The sequence below is a fragment of the Triticum aestivum genome, chromosome 4D (assembly GCF_018294505.1).
Source record: "Triticum aestivum cultivar Chinese Spring chromosome 4D, IWGSC CS RefSeq v2.1, whole genome shotgun sequence".
In the NCBI taxonomy this organism is placed as follows: Eukaryota; Viridiplantae; Streptophyta; class Magnoliopsida; order Poales; family Poaceae; genus Triticum; species Triticum aestivum.
Window position 1 is genome coordinate 483,661,006 of NC_057805.1, and position 18,392 is coordinate 483,679,397.

Sequence of the window (18,392 nt, forward strand, 5' to 3'; positions counted from 1 at the left end):
GCGTCATCGAGCTGAATGTGTGCTGAACGCGGAGGTGCCGTACGTTCGGTGCTAGGATCGGTCGGATCGTGAAGACGTACGACTACATCAACCGCGTTGATAAAATGCTTCCGCTTTCGGTCTACGAGGGTACGTGGACACACTCTCCCTGCTCGTTGCTATGCATCTCCTAGATAGATCTTGCATGATCGTAGGAATTTTTTTGAAATACTGCGTTCCCCATCATCTGTTTCGAGTTACAAATATGAGCAACCTAACCGGTATCAAGTACCCAGGCACTACTACGAGCAGTAGTAAGGTACACATCAATAACATGTATATCAAATATACCTTTGTTCACTTTGCCATCCTTCTTATCCGCCAAATACTTGGGGCAGTTCCGTTTCCAGTGACCAATCCCTTTGCAGTAGAAGCACTCAGTTTCAGGCTTAGGTCCAGACTTGGGCTTCTTCCCGGGAGTGACAACTTGCTTGTCATTCTTCTTGAAGTTCCCCTTCTTTCCTTTGCCCTTTTTCTTGAAACTAATGGTCTTGTTAACCATCAACACTTGATGCTACTTCTTGATTTCTACCTCCGCAGCTTTGAGCATTGCGAAGAGCTCGGGAATAGTCTTTTCCATCCCTTGCATATTATAGTTCATCACAAAGCCTTTATAGCTTGGTGGCAGTGATTGAAGAGCTCTGTCAATAACACTATCATCGGGAAGATTAACTCCCAGCTGAGTCAAGTGGTTATGGTACCCAGCCATTCTGAGTATGTGTTCACTGACAGAACTGTTCTCCTCCATCTTGCAGCTATATAACTTGTTGGAGACTTCATATCTCTCAACTCGGGCATTTGCTTGAAATATTAACTTCAACTCCTGGAACATCTCATATGCTCCATGTCGTTCAGAACGTCTTTGAAGTCCCGATTTGAAGCCGTAGAGCATGGCACACTGAACTATCGAGTAGTCATCAACACGCGACTGCCAGACATTCACAATGTCAACAGTTGCTGGAGGGGGTGGTACACCTAGCGATGCATCAAGGACATATTTCTTCTGTGCAGCAATGAGGATAATCCTCAAGTTACGGACCCAGTCAGCGTAGTTGCTGCCATCATATCTTTCAACTTAGCTTTCTCTAGGAATGCATTAAAATTCAAGGGAACGGTAGCACGGGCCATTGATCTACAACACACATATGCAAAAACTATCATCACGTGAGATGGAGTAGTTTTCAATGGTGAACATCTCTATGTTGATCATATCTACTATATGATTCACGTTCAACCTTTCGGTCTCCAGTGTTCCGAGGCCATGTCTGTACATACTAGGCTCGTCAAGTTTAACCCGAGTATTCCGCACGTGCAAAACTGTCTTGCACCCGTTGTATGTGAAGGTAGAGCTTATCACACCCGATCGTCACGTGGTGTCTCGGCACGACGAACTGTCGCAATAGTGCATACTCAGGGAGAACACTTATACCTTGAAATTTTAGTAATGGATCATCTTATAATGCTACCGTCGTACTAAGCAAAATAAGATGCATAAAAGATAAACATCACATGCAATCAAAATATGTGACATGATATGGCCATCATCATCTTGTGCTTTTGATCTCAATCTCCAAAGCACCGTCATTATCTCCATCGTCACCGGCTTGACACCTTGATCTCCATCGTAGCGTCGTGGTCGTCTCGCCAACTATTGCTTTTACAACTATCGCTAACGCATCTTTATCTTTACCTAATATTAAAGGGAGGAGACTTTCATAGTTCTCCATACGTTACCCTTTTATATCCGTTGATTTTTGTATTAACCATAAAGATTGACGGTTGAGATTTAAAATTTAAAAGTAGATCCACATAAGAGTTTGTAAAGAAAAACTCATCACCTCCTTCCACGGTACCTAAAGAAAACAGGAAACAAAATATGTACACGCACGAGAAAAGAAAACCGAGAAGGAAAAAGTGTAGGCACCGGCCTCTTTCTCTCCCGATCTCACACACCTCCGCTCGGCCGCACATCTGGGAAACAAAAAAGCACCCCTGATCTCTCTCGTGCGCCTATGCTCGGCAGCAGATCGGGGAAAACAAAAGGCACTCCCGATCTCTCTCGCGCGCCTTTGCTCGGCCGCAGATCGGGGAAACCAAGGAGCACCCGCGTCAGCCATCGCCAGAGGCCATGAGCATTTGCAGGAGCATGAATATGCCGTTCGGGGTGGGAGCCGAGCCGTGTGATCCGACCAAGAGCACTTCCAAATCGCCGCCGCTCTCACTGTCAAGCCCGCCGGACGCGCACGACACCACAAGGAGGCCATTGGGCATGAGAGCCGAGTCGTGTGATCCGAATGCGGGCACTCCCAGATTGCCGCCGTTCTCATCGCCGAGCCCATTGTACGCATGGAACACCACAAGGACATCTTCCAGGTAGCCTGCCGCAGCATCGAGTTGGCTGTCGACTTGGTCGAGCTTGCGCACTACCACACAATGCTTCTGGGAACAATCCAATGTCACCTCCACAGACTTCGCCGACACACCATCCGCCGTTCGCCCCTGCTCCACACACGTCAAAACTCCATCTACCGGTTCTGCACTCAGGTATTTACTGAAGCGAACCTTGCAATTTCCTGATATATCTTCATGATTGCAGAAGCCAAGCTCGCATCTCATCTGCTTTTCAATCGTGCCCTATCCAGACCTGAAAATTCGTATTTATATGGTTAATAAATCCTGTCAAGACTCTACTATGTACGAACAGTTTTGCAAAATTATTTTTTCTGAAACGATGGTCTCTTGTACGTGGTTGGATATTGTAGTGGCGGATTTTTCTGATGTACAACTTATGTACTGGAAAAGATTACTCTTGGAATGATTTGTCCCAGTTATTACTTATTAGTGTTTGTGGTCATGTGTTTCTTGTAGATCTAATATCTATTTGCAAATTTGGAGCAGTATACTTGCTTCGAAAGTATAATTTCCTGTGCCAGACAAGACAAGTAGCTCAAGAAATAGTTACTATTTTTTGGGCAGAGAAAGAAGTAGTTACTGTTAAACATGTGGTATACTGAGCTACTTACCAATGGAAATTTGTCTAGAGAGCTCATGTTTCTGTACACTTCTATGGCTAAAAACCTTTAACGATTTTGTGTAAAACACTGACTGATAGGTCTGTTGCTTTGCTCCTACACTGCTTAACCTGCGATTAATTCCAATATTTGATTTGTGGCAAGCAGATAATCGCACTATAGATTATTGATTAGGACTGTGCTAACTTCCGACTGACCGGAAGATAAGCATCAGATCGATAAGCCTCTTTATTCCTATCTAGTCACCCATGCATGCAACTTTACTAGCTAATCCCGTGGGTGGTGGCCGAGGAAACACATGCAACCAGCCTTCATTAATGATTTCATGCATGCATGCAAACTAAAAGACAAAACAGATGATGTCAGCAAAAGATCTCCCTATTTTGAAACTATAAAATGTTTTGTAGCTCACTGTCACTCCGATTTAAAATCTGTTTTCAGGTAAAAAATTCGCCTCGACGAGAGCATCGAAACAAGATCCCATATTGATATGTTTCGACGACTTATTTCAGGCCAAAAGTTACCATGCCCATAGTGTATAACTTATCATGGTGTACACTGAAGTTATCAGGGGTATGTTTCAACTACTTTTTTTGCCTGGGTCAAAATTTACCATGGTATTGTAAGTAAATTATGCAATACCCACCGTCTACGATCGATGTCATCCTTGGGCCACGATGTGAGGTCCACATGGCAACATGGCATGACCCACATATACAACAAAAAATTGTGCATTGTGCCTGGCTAGACCGATTTAGGTATGTGCGCGGTGCTTAGGTCTATGGTGCGTAGAATACCATGTCATTTACGCTGAGGTTATTGAGGGTATGCTTTTCAATTTGTTCTCCCCGGATCAAAGTTGCCCGAGATTCGATCGTCGGTATCCTCATACCTAGTTCAATCTCGTTACCGGCAAGTCTCTTTACTCATTCCATAATGCATCATCCCGTAACTAACTCATTAGTCACATTGCTTGCAAGGCTTATTATGATGTGCATTACCGAGAGGGCCCAGAGATACCTCTCCGATACTCCGAGTGACAAATCCTAATCTCGATCTACGCCAACCCAACACAACACCTTCGGAGATACCTGAAGAGCATCTTTATAATCACCCATTTACATTGTGACGTTTGATAGCACACAAGGTATCCCTCCGGTATCCGGGAGTTGCATAATCTCATAGTCAAAGGAACATGTATAAGTCATGAAGAAAGCAATAGCAATTAAAACTTAACGATTATTATGCTAAGCTAACGGGATGGGTCTTGTTCATCACATCATTCTCCTAATGATGTGATCCCGTTCATCAAATGACAACACATGTCTATGGTTAGGAAACTTAACCATCTTTGATTAACGAGCTAGTCTAGTAGAGGCTAGGGACACTGTTTTGTCTATGTATCCACACATGTATCAAGTTTCCGGTGAATACAATTCTAGCATGAATAATAGATATTTATCATGATATCAGGAAATATAAAGAACAACTTTATTATTGCCTCTAGGGCATATTTTCTTCAAGGATAATAGGTGTTGTATATGCGGTTGGAGTGTGTGGCGAGAAAGGTTTTTACCCAATATGGATGGTAGCATAATCTCCGGATCAGTTCACCTTCTTCTCTGTCATGGACATAGTGTCAGTCTCATATGACCTTACTATTGCCGTTATGTCGTTTTATTTACTCGTTTTGTTGGACTGGCTGATGTTGGCTATGTGCATCCTAACTAAGTGGAGGCGCTTGATACTACATTTTCTATTAAAGGCAATTGTCGACTCGATAAGATGTCTAACCTCCTCGATCAAAATGGAGCTTGGAAGGTAGATCTGATCTAACAGTACTTTTGGGAAGTTGATGTTGAGGCTATACTTAAAATTCGTACATCCGCTCGGCTGCTTGAGGATTTCATTGTGTGGCCATTTGAAAAGTCGGGTATATTCTCCGTTAAGACGGGATACAAGTTGGCAATGACTGAACATGAGTTAATGACTGAACAATGGTGCGCTATCTTTGGAACTTGATCTAGAAAGCCTCGGTGCCTAATAAGAAGAGGATTTTCGTGTGGAAAGTGGCCTCTAGTGCCCTGGCCACTAATATGGAGAAGAACCGGCGTCATATTGGTTCACATGCAGTCTTGTGGGGCTACTATCTGTGGACGGGAAGACGAATCCAGCTTTCACGCTCTTGTTGCATATTAAAATGATGATGCTCTTTGGGATTCGATGCAACAAGTATGGACCCTATAGAACAGGGTTGATGTTCAATGGACGGGAATGAACGGTTTCTACACTCTCTTGCTGACCTGTCGAAAGGACACGGCCACACGGGATATGATCCTCTTCTTTTATGGCGAGTATGGCACCTACGGAATGGATTTTTTTTATGGCAAATCAATCCTCCCCAACCTAGGTGTCCTGCTTGTTCTTGAGTAACTATCTCAATTCATTGCTCCAAGTTCAGCAGCTCTCTGTCACCATTGTTCGTGGAGCAGCAATCACCAAAGCCCAGGCCAAAGCCACTGCCACTGCCATGGTAATTCCCACCGCCTGGTTGGACGGCACAGTCAGTGGATGACTCCGTTTGTCAAAAGGACGGTTCCGTGGGCGCTGGCATGATTTTGAGAGACGACAAGGGATCTGTGATCTTTATCGCATAGAGACGTCTCTTCTACTGTAACGATGCTCTGGAGTCCGAGTTACATGTAATCAGGGAAGACATTGACTTGGCGATACATCGGACTCCCCTGCCAGTTTTAATCTAGTCTGACTGCTCCAATGCTTTATCAGCGATTATGGGCGGGTCTGTGGACAAGTCATCGTATGGCCATTTGATTACTGAGATCAAAATCTTGATGGAAGATAAGGTGTTTACTCTTGTTAAGATTACTCGTGAATAGAATAGGGTTACATATTGTTTAGCGAACTTTAGGTGTAGCGGGGATAGCACTGCGTGCTGGCTTAACCAACCCTCTACCATTGCTGCCGAACTTGTGCTTTGATTGCAACCCTGTGACTATGAAATAAATACCTTATATTCCCCTAAAAAGGTGTTTTTTATTAAAAAACTAGTTATGAAATTTCTGTGACAAAAAGATAATACTTTTAAAATTCTGCGTACATGTGTCCAACGGTCGTAGAGGGGTTGTATATCGGCTGAGATGGAAATGAGGACGTTTCTATAAAAAAACGACGATGTTGATCTAAATACTCTCTCCGTCTGAAAATAAGTATCTCAAACTTTAGTAGGAGTACATCCTTGTAGTGGTTACTGAGATTTAGGAATATTGTTTGAGTAAAACATATCCTGCAATATTTCACGCAAGTGAGTATATAATAGACAGCCCCAATTTATTATTGTCGATCAATTATACGAAACAAATCACACATCGCAATTCTCAGATTTATTTCTTTAGCCAACCAAGAAGCTCCCACCAACAGTTTAACATCACACGTACCCGCCGTTGACCCGAATGACCTGCCCGTTGATCCACTCAGCGGCGTCGGTGCAGAGGAACCCGACCACCGGCGCGATGTCGCCGACCTCCCCGAGCCGCTCCATCGGGTTGGTCTCCGCGGTCTCCCTCACGGTCTCGTCGCTCTTCCCGGCGAAGAACATGTCCGTGGCCGTTGGCCCCGGCGCCATGCAGTTGGCCGTGATCCACGTGCCCTTGAGCTCCTTGGCCATCGTCCGCACCATGGCCTCCACGGCCGCCTTGGACGCCGTGTAAGCAGAGTACCCCGTCCGGAGCGACCCAACCACGGACGTCGTCAGAGCCACGATCCGGCCGCCTCCACCGTGGGGCATGCGGTTGGCGGCCTCGCGGAGGCAGAGGAACGCGCCGCGTGTGTTCACGACGAAGGCGCGTTCGAAGTCCGCCGTGGTGGTGTCGGCGAGGGACGGGTACTTGTCGTCGATCACGCCGGCGTTGCCAACAAGGATGTGCGGCGCGGCACAAACGAAAGTTGTCGCTAGCCGTTTTTCCACTAGTGACCCCCCACTTAACGAAACCGATGTCCTCGTCGGCCCACAGGAACGTTCCCTCTTGGCATATGTATTTGCGTCCAGTCCAGCACATGTGCCATGTCGTGTGCCACAACGGGCCACACGCGCCATGCGCCACATGCCTGCGCACCTGACCCACACATGTCCATGTAACCGTGAGGGTCTGCTCTGATACTAATTGTAACGCCCCGGCCATAGCCACCAGTTCACGGCCGTTATTGCCTGGCGGGGTCTAGACCGACCTCACGGACCAACACTAGTCTTTTCGGCACACTTTGTCCTCACTCGTACGCACGCGGGACCAATTTTCCGGTCGGTCACCCATCCTTAAATTCCTCAAAGCCAAGCACACATAACTTTAGAGTTCTTTTCAAATGGACTCTAGGAAAAGAAAGAAATCATTGTTGATATAGGTAGATCATTCCTATAAAGACAGACTCTCACATTTGGATATTGATCTGATGGCCAGGAAAGAAAGCTAGTGACCGAAACGTTCTTTTAGGCACCTTTTAAATAGACGGTTCTTAATAGGCGGTCCCATCTAGATATTTCACGTAGTTGAGGAATGCACAATCCCAATATACTAAGGGTAATGTTTAATTTGCACCCCGCCGACGGGCCGATGCTTTGGCCGGCCGCGTCGCGAGCCACAGGATTGGCCTCAAATTGTGCGTTGCGAGCCACATGATCGCTATGAGGCTGGCCATAGTGGGGGTAACATGAATAGTATCATTCACTTGGGACTCGCAAACATGCTTATGTGGCAGGCAATTAAAGAAGAGAGATGGTTATAGTAACATAGGTAGATACCGTAACATAATAAATGTGATGCTACTATGTGTCATGCATGGTAATAAATGAGACCATCTATGATATTAATCTATGATACTATGCACTATAGAGGTAGTAACATAGACTAGTAACATATGCATGTTACTAGTCTAAGTTACTCCCCACTATGACCAGCCTGACGATCGCTATGTTCTGCTGGGCTCCACACACCGCTTAGCACTGCAGCATTATCTTCTCACGCATGCTTATCTTCTTAGGCAAACGCCCCAGCCACCCATTCGCACCCATCCTTCCGCTTCTTCTTTCTTCCAGATCGCCTCTGCCCACCACCAGCGCCCCGCTTCTCCTTTTTGTTGCTGCCTGGCTAGACCGGTTTAGGTATGTGCGCGGTGCTTAGGGCTATGGTGCGTAGAATACCATGTCATTTACGCTGAGGTTATTGAGGGTATGTTTTTCAATTTGTTCTCACCGGATCAAAGTCACCGCGGTCTGTGGTCGAATATTACCGTATTATTTACACAAAAAGGTAATGAGGTTATGTCTTCTTGAAAGAAAAAAAGAGTGAAAGTTACCGTGGTGTTCGTACGTGAGTTATCAGCTCTAGTGTGCGTATATTACCATGTTATTTACACAGAAACTATCGGGGTATCTTTTTTCAACAACGTTTATTCTGGTGTCAAAAGTTACCGCGGTATTTGTACCTGAGTTATCAGCTCTGTTGTCCATGTACTATCATGTTATTTGTTTGTACGTGAGTTATCAACTCGGATAGCAATATATTACCATGTTATTTACATAGAAGTTATCAGAGGTGTGTTTTCAACAACCCGCCCCCCCCCCCCCAAATCTTTTCAGCAACAGTTTCCCCGCGGGTAAAAGTTATCATGATGTCCGTACGTAAGCTATGCAATCCATTTTGAGTAAAGTATCATGCTATTTACACAAAATTTATTAGGGGTATGTTTCAAACAACTTTCCCCCAGGTCAAACTTACAAGCTACCGGAACTGCGGTGACTAAATTATCATGCAATTAACACAAAATTTAAAGGGGGGGGGGGTTGTTTTCGACAACTTTTTTCTCGGGGTCAAAGTTATCACGATATTTGTATATTAGTTATCATGTTTACGGAGTGTAAAGTATCATGCTATTTACATATAAAGTTACTCGGGGAACTTTTTAACCCCCGTGGGTTAAAGTTACTTTGGTTATAACAACCTTTTCCTTTGGTTAAAGTTACCGTGGTGTTTATAGCTAAGTTATTGAATCTGCGATGTGTCTGTTATCATACGACTTATAACAGAAGTCGTCGGGGTGCGCGAGCGGTGGTGGTGATGCATGCATAGTTGAATAGCAGCGCCCCCCCCCCCCCCCCCCCCCAAGTTGGGAGCTCCATCGCAACCACGAGCATCTCACCCGACAGATGTCGAGTCGATCGGGACTGTCGGAAAACATAATGTTAGGTACTTAACTGTTTTGAGGCTTGCGGGCCGGCGTGGCATGCTATGGTATTTACACAAAAAATTACCGGGAGTATGTTTATAATTTTTTCCGGATGGAAGTTATCACGGTGTTTTTATGCAAGTTACCAAGTCGGTGGTGTGTGAACTACCATGCAATTTACATAGAAGTTAAAAGGGTATGTTTCAACAAAAAGAATTCCTCGATCAAAAGTTACCAGGCCCTGGGTGCTAAGTTTGGTCCACCTTTCGTAAATTATCATGTTATTTACAAAAAAAAATCCAGGATGTGTTGTCAACAACTTTTTCCCGGTCAAAACTACCACGGTGTTTATACGTAATTTATCAGATCGGCAGTGCTCAAAATCATCAGTTTAATCCCCTTGTGAAACACTTTTTTAAAATGTATTTAAAATTGATGTCAACATGTATGCCTCTCCCACTACAGTCAGTAACATGACGCACTACTGAAAAATGAAAAATCAGAAGATATAATGCTTTTTCCCAGTGCGTAATAAAGAAGGATAAAAATGTCCAGTTGCGTTGAAGTGCACAACAAGTAATGCTAGCCCAGTTGGTTAACTGCTTTGATATAGTAGATGACCAGAGTTCGATTCCCGGCTCCAGTAATTTTTTTCTTACATGAATCGCGCCGAAGAAAAAACGGGAAAAAAGGGAACGCGCGGGAGGAACGGGATCGTATGTGCCTGTAGCTTTTCCGTATTGATTATGCATGAAACATTGTAAAGCAAAAGAAGCTACATTTACATGGGGGACCACTAGGGATCAGACTACTGATCCCTAGCATCCCATCAGACCAGCCCATGACCATAGGATTAGTATGTGAATGGACGGTAGATCTCTCTACCGAATGCCCAGCTTTTATTAGGTGATTCTATAACTGATCCCAAAACTAACGCACGTAGCCAGCCTTGCTTCTTATTATGTAATTCCGCCACTGATCCCTAAAAAAACGTACGTAGCCAGCCTTGCTTCTTATAACGTGTCCATGTAGCCAGCCTTTGCTTCCTAAACGTATTCATGCTGCTTCTACTTCAAACGCTGAACTAAGTTCAGAATGTCTCATCCAATACAGGTAAATGTTTTACATGTTTGATTCAGAAAGAAAAAAAAGATAAATTTGCTTAAATTGCTTCGATGTAATAAAAACTTGTATCTTGTGTAACACTTGACTTTTCAAGACAATAGTTTTTTTGCTTCCATCAAGGACACAATCTGCTTCTTTTGTGTGTGAAATTTGATTGGACCTAACAAAAATTTGTATTCAAGAATTATGCTTCCATGTACCAAAATCTTGCGTCCAAGTATTTTTTTCGCAAGGGAAATTTTGAGTCCCATCAATTACTCTTTTTATTATACATGTGTTTCCACCACAAGAATTTTTTGCTTCCATCCACTACACATGTGTTTCCACTGTAAAAATAATTTGCTTCTAACCCAACGTAAGTTTTCTCTGCACTTTGTCCGTACATACAACACACGTTTCGGAAATGCTACAAATTAGCTTCCTTCTAGACACAAATAGTAAAGTGCTTCCTAAGTTCATATTGTTTATTTTCTAAAGACTATGGACTTGATTCCCTTCATCTAGCAGGATGGTCATGCTCATTGGGAGGTAGATCCACATTTGGCCATGCTTCTTAGTGCATGCACTAGTTGCCTTCATATATACCTATATCACTGACACCGATCGACCCTGAAGAGGGCACACACAACTGCTTGAAGCATGCATCGGTTAGGCATGATGCATATGTATCGGATGTAGGAAGCAACAAATGGTATTATATGTACCTGCAGTACTGATGAAGAGAAAGCTTACATGAGAATGACACAGACAAAATTTGGAAGCTATAACCATGGAAGCAAACTACCTAAACCGTAGAAACATATGTAGGGAGTATAATATGGCAGCATGTCATGTTTCAATGGTGATAACAAGGACAATTACTAAATTGTAAAATAAGACGCACGAAGCATTTGTAGCAAATACTATCAAAGAAACTAGAATGTGCATCAAAAAAATTCAGAATTTGCTTCCATAAAATAAAACTGTGGAATCTAGGCACAGTTCAAACACCACTAGCCGATGGTCACCATGCTCGGTTTTTTAAGTTGGTTGTGCTTCATTGCGATCATAATCGTGCTTCTATTTGATGGCGGACATGCGTCCTTCAATGCTGGGCATGCATGGTAGTTGTACTTCATTCCGATATCGGCCATGCTTCCTTGTGATGGTAGTTGTGCTTCCTTCACATGGTGGGTGTGCTTCGTTTATATCGCCATGCTTATCAGCTTTAGAGGGACATGGTTGGAGCGGCACTGCAGCAACGATGCACCATTAGTCAAGATCTCCTTTACAGCAAAGTAGGACAACTGAATATCAAATTAAAACTAAGTCAACCCAGGACGCGCGCCACTGTTTTGTGCAGCTGGCCAGGCGTGCTTCCATCGCTGTCAAGAAGGCATGGCACTATGAAAGCAATCTCATGTCGCTTGGTGACTGCCCGATGCCTATTCAGCCTTCGGATAGGCATCACGGCCACCTACTAATCTACCACATAAGAATCAACCATAAGAGAATTAAATCATTGTGATATGGCCAGCAAAATCAGTGAGGAACACACATTGAATCAACTACCATTGTGATGTGACCGCTCACCATGGAATCGGCCATCAAACTTACCGCTCACGGTCGCCGGTGCCCGCTCTTGTTGTCCGTGTCAGACTGCGGTCGTGGTGTCGTGGAGAATTAGCACCTCGGCAGATCACACCATGAGTGTCGTGGAGGTGGACAAGACGATCCGGTGGGGAGGAATAGGGGAAAGGGGCTGGCCGGTGAGGTGGTCGTGCTGCTCGACGACGATGACGGGAGAGGGAGGCGGGTGCGTGCGAGGCAGGCGTAGAAGCCGATCTGGGCGAGGCGAGCTCGGCGTTGTGCGTGAAGTTGGCGACGAGTGGAGTCAGGAGGGATCGGAGGCGATTGATTAGGGAGCGATTACATGCGGGGTTGTGGGATGTTATTTCCGGCCGAAGGGATTTTCGTTTTTTGTACATTTCAAGCACATTCCGTGAGCGTTAGATTCAAGCTGAATCGACGGCCATTGACTGGTCTGGCGCTCGTCTCCTACCAGACTACAGATAGGAAGTGTTTCCCATTTACATGCTCGATTTGAAGACTTCCCAGCTGGGTGAAGAAGCTTTCTGACAATCATGCAGATCACTTCAATAGGCCCAAGTTGAGCATAGGTTAGATGGTCTGCATGCAAGGCGTAGTATTTCACTTGGTTGAGAATGCAATTACAGTAGGGACCTCTTCTTTCATGTGTCCAGAAAAATTTATCTATGTATGTGTGTGTTATGCATGCTTGTGCTGCTTGCGCATATGGCCGAAGATCAAATCAAGATGCTTAGCAAATGTACTCGCTTCCCTGTACATTTAGATTTTTTCGAGAAACTCACCATACAAGTGCCTTTTTATTTAGAGAAAAAATAGACTACAAAGTTGCATATTTGCTCCCGTCTATTTTGAAATCGCTACTCTCGGAGGGCGTCAGTTGGACGTCGTGCAGCGGCAGGGCTGTGGTTTACCGACGACGGCGGCGGCGGCACTCCGACCGTCCATCTTCTCCTCCCCTTTCTTCATCTATATCCCCCGCCTCCACCCAAATTGTATTCCACCATTGCCCCTCACAGCATGCATCTGCCACCGATTGACGCAGCCACACCACAATTGGGCACCGTCCTCTGCCCCTATCTTGAGTACTTCTCCAAGGTCGCCGCCCTCGGGGTGCCTGTCCCTTAGTTACCACCCCATGCGGCGCCCCCACCTATCAGTTGCTGTCCCCATATGACCATTGCACACTACAACTCGCCTCTCTTAGTTTCTATACCCCGCATCCCCCCCCCCCCCCCCCCCTCGAGCGTGAAATTAGAGTGTTACGAAAAAAATCAAGGGATCTAGAGGAATAGAGATTGCTCATTGTAACTGTTGGAAAATTAGATAATTCATAATTGTGTTGTTATTTAGTAAGATTGCTCACGGTAATTCAGTTGCAATAGTCCTAAATAAGATTGACTGTTCTTTCACTGAATAATCTACCCGCATATGCATCAACATTCTTATGAGGAACAAATGCATTGGCATATCATGTGCAGGGGGAGACGTGCGGTATTATGGCAGTTCTTTTTATTTGTTTCTTTCTATGTTGGATAAGGTCTACTACTATTTTTCATAATTGGTACATGTAATTTCAGCACACATATCACAATGGATGGATAATATATGTGAAAACTTAGATTTGTCCAATTTGTTATACAATGCATCGCTATTTCTTCAGTCGTTGTAGTTTCTAACCATGGTAAAACTGCTCAATTGTCTAGCCCAAATGATCTTGAAGCTCAGAAGCAACAACGGGTAGGATGTATGGTCTGAATTTTTGCACCGAGATTCAAATGATATCATAGCTCATATGATGCACAACGTTTGTGAAAATCTAGGAACCTATGATCAAATTTAGTTTAGGACTTAGGAGGACGAGAATAAATATCACATATCACGAACCGACGTCCCAAGAACACTACTCTCAATATGTCATTGTTCTTGTCATCTGCAGCCCGTCATTTTCTCCCATTGCAACGCACGGGCATTTGTGCTAGTAGTGATAAAGTAAAGCAATTACATGGCGTGTGCATCTCATACAATAAAGCGACAACCATAAAGCTCCTGCCAGTTGCCGATAACTTTTACAAAACATGATCATCTCATACAACAACGTACATCACATCATGTCTTGACCATATCACATCACAGCATGCCCCGCAAAAACAAGTTAGACATCCTCTACTTTGTTGTTGCAAGTTTTACGTGGCTGCTACGGGCTTCTAGTAAGAACCTTTCTTATCTACGCATCAAAACCACAATGATATTTTCGTCAAGTTTGCTGTTTTAATCTTCAACAAGGACCGGCCGTAGTCAAATTCGATTCAACTAAAGTTGGAGAAACAGACACCTGCCAGCCACCTTTATGCAAAACAAGTTGCATGTCTGTCGGTGGAACCGGTCTCATGAACGTGGTCATGTAAGGTTGGTCGGGGCCGCTTCATCCAACAATATCGCCGAATCAAAATAAGACGTTGGTGGCAAGTAGTATGACTCTCACCGCCTACAACTCTTTGTGTTCTGCTCGTGCATATCATCTACACATAGACCTGGCTCGGATGTCACTGTTGGGGAACATAGCATGCAATTTCAAAAAAAATCCTACGATCACGCAAGATCTATCTAGGAGATGCATAGCAACGAGAGGGGAAGCGTTAGCTTAATGTGGTTGATGTAGTAGAACGTCTTCTCGATTCAACCGATCAAGCACCGAACGTACGACACCTCCGAGTTCTGCACACGTTCAGCTCGATGACGTCTCTCGAACTCTTGGTCCAGCAAAGTGTCGAGGGAGAGTTTCGTCAGCATGACGGCGTGGTGACGGTGATGGTGAAGTGATATGTGCAGGGCTTTGCCTAAGCACTACGACAATATGACCGGAGGAGTAAACGGTGGAGGGGGGCACCGCACACGGCTAAGAACAATTGATGTGCCTTAGAGGTGCCCCCACCCCCCGCCCCCGTATATAAAGGCGAGAGAGGGGAGGAGGCCGGCCTAGGGGCGCGCCAAGTGGGGGGAGTCCCACTTGGACTCCTAGTCCAATTCGCCCCCTTTCCTTTTACCAAAAGGGGAAAGGGAGAAGGAGAGGGAGAAGAAGAAGGAAAGGGGGGCCGCGCCCTTCCCCTAGTCCATTTCGGACTCCTCCCTTGGGAGGGGGCGCGTGCCACCCTTGTGGGCTGCCTTGCCTCCCTCCTATGGCCCATAGGGCCCATATCTTCCCCCGGGGGGTTCCGGTAACCCCCCACCCCCGGTACTCCGATACGTACCCAATACATTCCTAAACACATCCGGTGTCTGAATACTATCGTCCAATATATCAATCTTTACCTCTCGACCATTTCGAGACTCCTCGTCATGTCCGTGATATCCGCGACTCCAAACAACATTCGGATACCAAATCACATAACTCATAATACAAATCGTCATCAAACGTTAAGTGTGCGGACCCTACGGGTTCGAGAACTATGTAGACATGACCGAGACACCTCTCCGGTCAATAACCAATAGCATAACCTGGATGCTCATATTGGCTCCCACATATTCTATGAAGATCTTTATCGGTCGAACCGCAATGACAACATATGTTATTCCCTTTGTCATCGGTATGTTACTTGCCCGAGATTCGATCGTCGGTATCCTCATACCTAGTTCAATCTCGTTACTGGCAAGTCTCTTTACTCGTTCCATAATGCATCATCCCGTAACTAACTCATTAGTCACATTGCTTGCAAGGCTTATTATGATGTGCATTACCGAGAGGGCCCAGAGATACCTCTCCGATACTTGGAGTGACAAATCCTAATCTCGATCTACGCCAACCCAACACAATACCTTCGGAGATACCTGTAGAGCATCTTTATAATCACCCATTTACGTTGTGACGTTTGATAGCACACAAGGTATTCCTCCGGTATCCGGGAGTTGCATAATCTCATAGTCAAAGGAACATGTATAAGTCATGAAGAAAGCAATAGCAATAAAACTTAACGATTATGCTAAGCTAACGGATGGGTCTTGTCCATCACATCATTCTCCTAATGATGTGATCCCGTTCATCAAATGACAACACATGTCTATGCACTAGTAGGAAAAGGGGCTTTTACCCCGGTTTGTAAGGGCCTTTTGTCCCGGTTTTCGAACCGGGACTAAAGGGTCGTTACTAAAGCCCTAACCCTTTAGTCCCGGTTCTTACACGAACCGGGACAGAAGGTCCTCCACGTGGCCGCTGCTGCCAGCCCAGGCAGGGGGCCTTTGGTCCCGGTTGGTGACACCAACCGGGACCAATAGGCAGGGCCTTTTGTCACGGTTGGTGTCACCAACCGGGACCAATAGGCATCCACGCGTCAGCATTTCAGGGGCTGGGTTTTTTGTTTTTTTATTGAAGGGGGGGGGGTTGGGGGGTTAATTTAGGTGTTTCATAAATTGTGTTAGCTAGCTAATTAATAGAGAGAAGTGTCCTCTCTTATCTCCGTGCTTGGTCGACGCTACGTACTATATACGTATGGAGAGCACTAGACACGCTAGCTAGTAATCAAATGAAGGTAACAGAAGATCGTCATGAACATATGCATACAGAGAGAAGTGATATCGACCACCTCTCCTTCTCCGAGAGATTGGTCGAACGACAAGTTCTCGTATATCTATCCGACACTACCGGCTACATATATACAATAATTATCTCTTACAATACAATCTCCTAATTAAATTGTAAGAACACAGGGTCCACATAGTATTCTCCGTTTTCAGCGATCACGTGGTCAAGGAAGAATGCCGCCAATTCCTCTTGAATTCCTCGCATACGATCTGGTGCTAGGAGTTCATCCCGCTTCCGAAACATCTAATTTGAAGAAGGGGGTCAATACATATATATATATGAATAAATGAAACTCAACACAAATGATGGTAATAAAATAAAATTGTGAATATTATTGCTTACGCACTTCATATTGTTCTTTAGAGTAGCCCTGCTCACAGGTCGTGTAGCGGATGGACTCGCAAACGTAGTATCCACAGTAATTATTCCCAGGTTCCTGCCACAATCACTTTACAAGAAATAGAGGTCAATCAAACTGATAAGCAAAACTGCTAAATGGTATTGATAAAACTAGCGCTTGAATCACTAGGAGATGCGCGGAACATGCTACTATAGTACTTACTTTCGGGTGTTTAAATTGCAGCTTCTTCGGCAGTCCCGGAGCTTTTCTGGTGAATTTTCTCCAAACCCTGCCGGACAAAGAAAACAATTACTTGATATCAGGAAATGAACAAAGTTGCTGATATGGTGGATAATGATCGATTTAACTTACTTCTCGAGCATTTGAGTCATGTTCGCATAGTCCTGGGGATCTTTTCGTCTCGAGTCTAAGACGGTTACTACTCCCTGCTCAAGCTTAATCTCTAGGAGAATATAGTGGAAGCTGCACATGCATGCATAAGTCATCAATTACATTACCATAACTTGGACTAATAAGGGAAACCGAATATGCACAAGACAGTAACACTCACTTGAAGTTGTAAGGAAAGAGTATTATATCTTTGTTTTGATTTAATACCAACGATTGTAGCAAGTTGGCCTCGGCTTCTTTGGGATGTTTTTCAACCGTATATGCATCTATGAGATTTGTGCTAATGAACCCAATATCACCGATTTGTCTTTTCTTCAATTCGGCGATCTTCAATCTGCATAATATAGTGAGGATAATTATAAATACATGCAATGAAAGAGCTGACCTATATAGAGAGACTTAATGACAGAAGTAGTACTACTTACAGACAGTAGCAAGTGATCGTTGTTTTATCGAGGGCCTTTTGATTGTAAAACTGGAAGAAATCCTCAAATGGAACATTCAGCAGTTCAATTCCAACGAGGTCATGCTCCGGTTTAACTCTCAGCGTCAAAGTACTCGTCCCATCAGACTCTCTGCAGGTTTTCATGTACCAATCATGTAATCTTCGCATCATCGTTGTTAGAGATCTTTCATATTTGACGAGAGGCTTCCCGTAATGGTATTTGTGTTCGTCCACCTCCATGATTTCATAATGTACATCATCGGGCAGGTAATCTCCAAGATTGCTATAACCGGGCACCATCCTCGGATCATTAGCGACGATGTCTTTTGACACCTTGAGCGGGGGGGCACGATTGGTTCGCATGTTCGCCGAGCTAGGCAATTTTTTTCCCAGCTCGTCGTTCTTTTAACCTTTGATCACTGACAGTACTTCCCGACCGCTCCGCTTCGGCATATGTCTTTGCAAGAATGCGCCCATAGTTGCCTCTCGGCGGAGACTTTGGTGGTTTTGTCAGGGCAGCCAGAGTGCGCTTTACTTTCACCGGATCTACCTTCTCCTCCGGAGGTGGATGTTTCTTTGCTTTCACCCCTTCAAAGA

General features: G+C 44.7%; 1 protein-coding gene across 1 annotated transcript; it reads right to left on the reverse strand.

Annotated features, from left to right (window-relative positions):
• Positions 1 to 2,148: 2,148 nt before the first annotated feature.
• LOC123097106 (uncharacterized) lies at positions 2,149 to 7,194 on the reverse strand. The gene is made up of 3 exons (XM_044518866.1): positions 6,527 to 7,194; positions 6,324 to 6,375; positions 2,149 to 2,673 (listed from the first exon to the last, which is right to left on the reverse strand). Exons 1-3 carry the CDS (start codon positions 7,192 to 7,194, stop codon positions 2,149 to 2,151), a joined length of 1,245 nt encoding a protein of 414 aa, XP_044374801.1.
• Between the last annotated feature and the right edge of the window lie 11,198 nt (positions 7,195 to 18,392).

Coding starts and splice junctions, on each gene's coding strand:
- LOC123097106 (XM_044518866.1), bottom strand. CDS start 7,194: ATGTGGCGCATGGCGCGTGTGGCCCGTTGTGGCACACGACATGGCACA. Junction 6,376..6,526: donor GTCATTCGGGTCAACGGCGG/GTACGTGTGATG, acceptor GAAATATTGCAG/GATATGTTTTACTCAAACAA. Junction 2,674..6,323: donor TCAGTAACCACTACAAGGAT/GTACTCCTACTA, acceptor AGGTCTGGATAG/GGCACGATTGAAAAGCAGAT.